The sequence below is a fragment of the Lupinus angustifolius genome, chromosome LG15, assembly GCF_001865875.1.
Source record: "Lupinus angustifolius cultivar Tanjil chromosome LG15, LupAngTanjil_v1.0, whole genome shotgun sequence".
NCBI lineage: Eukaryota > Viridiplantae > Streptophyta > Magnoliopsida > Fabales > Fabaceae > Lupinus > Lupinus angustifolius.
In genome coordinates, this window is record NC_032023.1 from 5,368,739 (window position 1) to 5,375,615 (window position 6,877).

General features: G+C 36.1%; 1 protein-coding gene across 1 annotated transcript; it reads left to right on the forward strand.

The window, feature by feature from the left end:
- Positions 1,145 to 5,914, forward strand: LOC109328569 (IQ domain-containing protein IQM3). Its single transcript, XM_019562088.1, has 9 exons — positions 1,145 to 1,582; positions 1,714 to 1,822; positions 3,030 to 3,095; positions 3,265 to 3,353; positions 3,873 to 3,960; positions 4,109 to 4,255; positions 4,365 to 4,457; positions 4,825 to 4,926; positions 5,196 to 5,914. The coding sequence occupies exons 1-9, from the start codon at positions 1,308 to 1,310 to the stop codon at positions 5,679 to 5,681; spliced, it is 1,455 nt and encodes a 484-aa protein (XP_019417633.1). The 5' UTR covers positions 1,145 to 1,307; the 3' UTR covers positions 5,682 to 5,914.

Below are 6,877 nucleotides of genomic sequence, written 5' to 3' on the forward strand. Positions count from 1 at the left end.
ACCCAAACCCATCATAAAATCTAATTAAATTATGTGAGCAGTATACTCTATGGTGCAGCTCACCCAAACTAATATGTACATTAAGCGATTCATAATGATTTAACTAACATCAAGTAGTCGAGTTTGACCAGCCCGATCCAATTCCTTAAACACTGCGATGAACAATGAATGAGTAGTTTAAGCTAGGGGTGAGCAGGACCCGGCCCTACCCGCTCACCCGACACGACCTGATCATGATCGGGTCCGAATAGGGTCGGGTCTGGTCGGGTCTAGAACTGAGTTCAGGTTCTAAAAGTAGACCTAGTCAATAATTAGGGGTGGGTAGGGACCAATCATGACCCGACCTGTCTCGTCCCAGGGTCACTCGCTCATCATGTTTGTATGTGTTTCTACTCAATGTGTATAGAGTAATGATGCCATTTTGGTCGAAAGTATCATTTATTCTTTAATTTTTCCATAATATATACATAATTAATAATACATATATATATATATATATCATTTTATATATCAAACTACATATTCATAATAATAAATAATACTGAGGAGTCTTTATCTAAAATGAGTATGCATTATATTTAATCGGGTTTAGGGTCAGGTCCGGTTTAAAGGCTGACCCGGTCGCTATTTATGGTCGGGTTAGCTTCAGGTCTAGGGTCGAGTCCGGGTTCAAAAAAGTGACCCGACCAATATTTAGGGCCGGGTAAGGACAAGCCTTAACCCGTCCCAACCCGACCCATGCTCACCCTTAGTTTAAGCATATATAATAAAGAATTTATGAAGAAAAAGATAATTTAGTTGCGAGAAAAAGATATATACACTGACAATATAAGTGTTTTTTATACTATCACTATATCATCAACCATTTATTTTCCATCATCATTGACTCTTCATAAAAAAAGTAATCAAAATGAATAGTGAATGACGCACGTATACATCTTTACACTGTGAGTATATGGATATTATACTCTTTAGCAGCCCCTACCTCATATACACAACTAGAATAACATAAATATGTGTGCTCGCTGTTTTTCTCCCCCTTCCTCCTTAAAAGCGTCACTTGTTAGAAGAGATAACTATATATCTAAAATGGATTAGTTTATTAAAAAAAAAAAACTGGATCAACGTAAAACGTGTGCTGGCTGTTTTCTCCCCTGGCTTTCCAACAATATATTACAACAACTTGAAACAAAACAACTACTTAGTCAGTGTTGAAAAAATTACACTTCTGTCTCTGGCTTTAAAATCAATCGTTCATCCCTCTTTTTCTGTATCAACAAATTTGCAAAAACCATTTTTCTTTCTCAATGGGGGTTCATACTCAAACACTCTCTACCTTTGACCTTAACTCTAACCCCTCATTCCCATATTCCACTGTTAACGGCATTCACCACCCGCTCCCAACTTCCCCTCTCACCAACGATCAGCCTCTTAAAACCCCAAATGTCGAATTGCCGGAGTGCCACGCGCCGTCACGCGCGTGGCATGAGGACACCGCTGCCCTCAGGGTGCAGAAGGTCTACCGTAGTTACCGTACCAGGCGGAGGTTGGCTGATTCCGCCGTCCTCGCCGAGGAGTTATGGTGCGTCGGTCTTTGTTTGCATGGAAACCAAACACTTTCTTCCTCTCTTTATTATATTGTTATTTTTTTAATAATATTATTTATGATTATTTTAATAATTGAAAAGGTGTGGTTAAATTTCATTTATGAAGGTGGCAGGCGATAGATTTTGTGAGGCTAAACCATAGCACCATTTCCTTCTTCAATTTGCCGGAGACCGCAGCTTCACGCTGGGCTCGCGTTAAACTCAACGCTTCCAAGGTTTCTCTTTCTCTCTCTATTTTTTTCCCGCAACACATGTTACTATCTCGAGTTAGGATCTCTCTATTACAAGTACAACTTTCAATGACATATAATTACATTTAAATTACACTTTTGCCATTCAAAATGAAGATATAAAGATACACTTGTCTTTTGTTTCTTCCTTAATGGAGAGAATCTTTATTCTATCATCTCTGTTCGGTCCAGTACTAACGCCTCTGGTACTCTAGATTCATACAGTATATAAACTGCACGTTATATGGTTACTATACGATTCTTTGTAAATTGTACGTTTTGGTGAATTCTGTGTTCTTACCGACAAATAATAGATTTTACAACCGCTGTATTGTCATTTATTTTATACCCCATTTTTTTTCATTTCCCCGCTTCATATCTTAATGATGTGATTTGTGTATAGATCAAGTGGATCAGTGGTTAATCAAGTTTATTGGATTATTAATACTAACTGAATATACATGTTTGCAAGTTGGTTATCGAGGAGGGAAAGGGAAATGGAAGCTAGGAGGAACTGTATTTCATAATTTTTCTTCCATTTCCTTCAAAAATTAACTCCCAAACTTACCTCAAGGCTGTGTTTGGTGAGGGTGAAAAGTGAATGGAATGAAAAAAAGGAAGCAAAAGATTCTTTTTCATAGTTTGGTTGCATTCAATAAAGGGAAGAAAAACAAAAAAATGGTTGGTGGGTCATGCCTTTATGTTTTCTCTCTAATATTGGGAGGAAAACTCAAGTGGAGAAAATTAGGGACAAATTTTATCGTCAATAATTTCATATACATTTAAAAAATTCGTATTTTGTATTCGTCATATTTATAAATGTATCTGATTTCCTAAAATTACAAAGAAAACAAACACATGCATGTCAATGTCATTATGAGTAATAATTATATTATTTTCTCTCAACTTTCTATTCATTTTCTACCCTACCAAACAACTACAAAATCATCATATTTTCTACTTATTTTCTATTCTCAACTTTTTTTCCTCGACCTTTCTTCCTAAAAATTATTTGTACAATTTTTGTTTGTGAATTCAATCAAAATCTATTTATAATTTTTATTTCTACCCCATTTTTTTTATCACCACATATAAAAATGGGCACGAGTGTGTGATATAATTGGTTATGATTATTAGGAAAAAGGATGACTTTTGCATTTGATTCTGAAGCTAATATGGAATGTTTTGGCAGGTGGGTAAGGGTTTGTCTGTTGAAGCCAAAGCACAAAAGTTGGCTTTTCAACATTGGATTGAAGCTGTGAGTATAAAGTTCTTGATCAAACAATCCAAATCCTTCTGTTTTATTTCTTTATTTATTATTGCTTTTGAGTTTGCTATGTTTGATAAATTCATCCTAAATTTTATGTTTAGAAAAATAACTCATCCATTTTTATCTCAAGTTTAATTGTTACTATCTTGAACTGTAGATTGATCCACGCCACCGCTACGGGCATAACTTGCATTACTACTACGAGGAATGGTGTAAAGCGGATGCTGACGAACCATTCTTTTATTGGTGAGACTAATTTACTTTAACAAAGCGTTTCTTTCACCCCTTTGAAAATCTTGGGCTAAAATTGAAGTGGATTGGGTGCGGTTGGGTGTGATTTAAGTAGGCAGTGTGCAAGTAAGTGAAGTTCTGTTTTCTAATGCTGTTGATACTGTCTGATTCCATTGAATTAACAGGGAAATATGGCTTGTACAGTTTACTGTGCACACTTGTACAGTTCAGCATCTGATTCCCGTTAGTGATTAAGTGCATATCCTTTTGCATTTGATCTGTTTTTGGGATTAATGCTTATACCCTCTAACCCATAAATGCTCCCCTGATTTTCCCAAAATTCTCTTAAAAAAATTGGATTATGGATTAGTTATATATGATGGTGATTTTTAAGTTTGCTTCCTACCTTCTGTTTTAACAAAAAGTGCAGCCTGTCTTACAAGGCCAAGGCATAGAGTAAGAGTTTATGATGCTAAGATAAGAAAGTGCAGCTTCTTTTCTTTTGTTACTGAAATATGTTTTCTCATTTTACAGGTTGGATTTAGGAAAAGGGAAAAATCTTGATCTTGAAAAATGTCCCCGATCAAAGCTCCGGAAACAATGCATTAAATATCTTGGACCTGTATGTAAATCTGCTTTTTGATTTTTTTCCTTTTTTTGTTATTTTAGTTGACTTAGACTATATTGGGTTGTTCTAAAATATTTCGAAAGTTATGGAATTTTCCTGCTTTTCTTACCTGTTAGTGTTTCTTAATATTTTCTTAAATCAGCAAGAGAGAGAGCACTATGAATATATTGTCTGCGAGGGAAATATTATCCACAAGCATTCAGGAGATGTTCTCCATACGAAGGAAGGTTCTGAAGATGCCAAGTGGATTTTTGTAATGAGCACCTCTAAGAAACTGTATGCTGGGAAGGTAACAATTCAAGCTAAGTTCTTGTTTATAGTTTCCTGTTTTCTCATATATGTGCATGATCTCCACTATTTCTTTCCCGCCTTACTGATACATTGTAATAACCTCCCAGAAAAAGAAGGGATCATTCCATCATTCTTCGTTTTTAGCTGGCGGAGCTACCTTAGCTGCTGGAAGGCTGGAGGCTGAACATGGGATTCTGAAGGTAAAATTAACTTCGGAAGTTGCATGATTAAATTTGGAAAAAGGCTTCTCTAAAGTGAGAGTAAGAGTGTATGTACCCATGATTTAACTTAAGGTGCAACATGACTATACCATACTAAAATTTAATAGTGGATGCATCCTTGCTCACTTTAGAGGCAAGCTCATTTTAAAGGAGTCCTAGCCAATAAATTGTTGTGCTAATGGCACCTAACTTTAGGTGGTCCTAATCCTACCAGCATTAATAGTCTCACAGATAGTGGGCTTCTGTCTTTTAGTACACGGATTAAATGACATTGTTAGACATATTTTCTAATTCCAATTTATATGCTTTGACAAATGTCTGATTCTCAATGGCTTTGACTTTTCAGTCCATCTCTGCATACAGTGGACACTACCGGCCATCAGACGACTCTCTTGACAGTTTCTTATCATATCTCAAGGAAAATGGTGTCCAGCTTGATGAAGTCGAGGTAAACTGGTACTAGTGGTTAGCATCAGAACATTTCATGTGCAGAAAAACCCTTTTCTAGAACAATTTTATGCCAAAATATGTTTTTTTTCTTGAAGATCTTGATACTTTATGAACTGATTGGTTGCCTCTGTTGTTGATTCAATCTTTATTATCATAATTTATTTGCTACACTTAAAAGTTTGGTCTTGCATTTCCAAATGATGTTTATGGTCATAGGCTCATAGCTGGAACATGTAATATTTAATTGAAATAACTCTGATTTTTCAGATATGCAGCGCAAAAGATGACACTGATATGTATGAGAATGGCAAGCTTACTGAAAAAGATACAGCATCTGAAGTGTCAATGACTGCTAAAATGTCCGAGTATGGAATATTCGAGGAAGCTGAGAATACCCTATCCTCAGACAAGGAAGATCTTCAACCTCAATCTGTTGGTTGTTATCAAAGGACACTATCAGGTGGTCTTCAGAGCCCAAGAGCTGAGGTTCCCAAGACTGCTATATTGCAAAGAATCAATTCCAAGAAGAGTACAAATTCGTACCAACTCGGACATAACCTTTCCCGTAAATGGTCAACAGGAGCCGGACCGAGAATTGGATGTGTTGCTGACTACCCTGTAGAGCTTAGACTACAGGCCTTGGAGATAGTCAACCTTTCTCCAAGGACCCATCCCTCCCCATCATCAGACACGCGAATGAATGGTCTTATATCACCTATAGGTTGTCCAACTCCCAAGGCTTATGTTATTTGAACTACCTTACAGATCATAGGATCATGTTTCCTATCCAGTCTTGTGATGCTTTAGGTTTTTTGAGTTGTAGGTGCTTTAGTTAAAGTAATATTGTCCGATCTCTATGTCATCTTAAATTTTTGGACTAGGTGTTATATTATAAAAGACAATTGTACCTCATGCTTGTTTCCACTAATGTTAAGAGAACCGGAGAAGTGTTTGACGTGACCACTTATGTTTGATGCCTTGTGCTAGATTGGGTATGCTTACAAGTTAAAATTGGGGTAGAGCTACTACTGTGTGATTTGTGGCCGAAGTAATTTGATGCCACCACTGTCTTCCACACAATAAGTGATAGCAATAAATGTTATCTTTCAAAAAAGACTTGGGAGCACATCTATCCCACAAGCCACAAGTTGTATCACTGTATGTACTATATGTACTATCTGTATGTGATTGATTGAAAAAATGTATTTAAGTTGAAAATTAATAATTAACTAATTTTCTAACTAATCATAGTTAATGACACATACAACGTTACAACTCGTGGGATAATAGATGTGCACCTGACATATTAGCAAGCAAGAAGCAAAAATAAATGCAGAAAAGAAGAGCAAGAGCTCCCAGCAATGTAAAAACCTCCTAGCCCCCAAGCTCTAGCCAGAAAACCACAAAGTTGACCTCTTCCCACAGGCTGAATGTCTATGATGAATATACAATTATTTTTGGATTTTAAATACTAATCAAGTTATGTACGTTTACTATAAGAAATTAAATCTTTAATTTAGATTGCATGACATGATTTTACTTCGGATTTTGAAGGAAGACAGAAGAAAAATCTGGCATTGAAAATTTATATTAATGATTTTCTTCTATAGTATAAAGAGTTTCTATATTCCCCTGATGTACAACAAATTAAATAAAGTACAAGAAGAGGTTTGAAAGTCTAACCAAAGCCTATAAACTAGGAGAAGATATAACAAAAATTCAAGAGAAGTTTATCTAGTTTATCTATGTTGTTGTTGTAGCATAACAACCTTGACTAGCCTAGTTTATCTATGATGTTTGTTGTAGCCTAACAACTTTAACTTTGTTTATAAGTTATCTATTAGACCCCCTCAAGATTGGGTCTCCATCAGTGACAACAAGCTTGGAACGGAGAGGCATAAATCTTGCTTTGGACAGGGGTTTGGTAAGAATGTCGACATGCAGGTCCT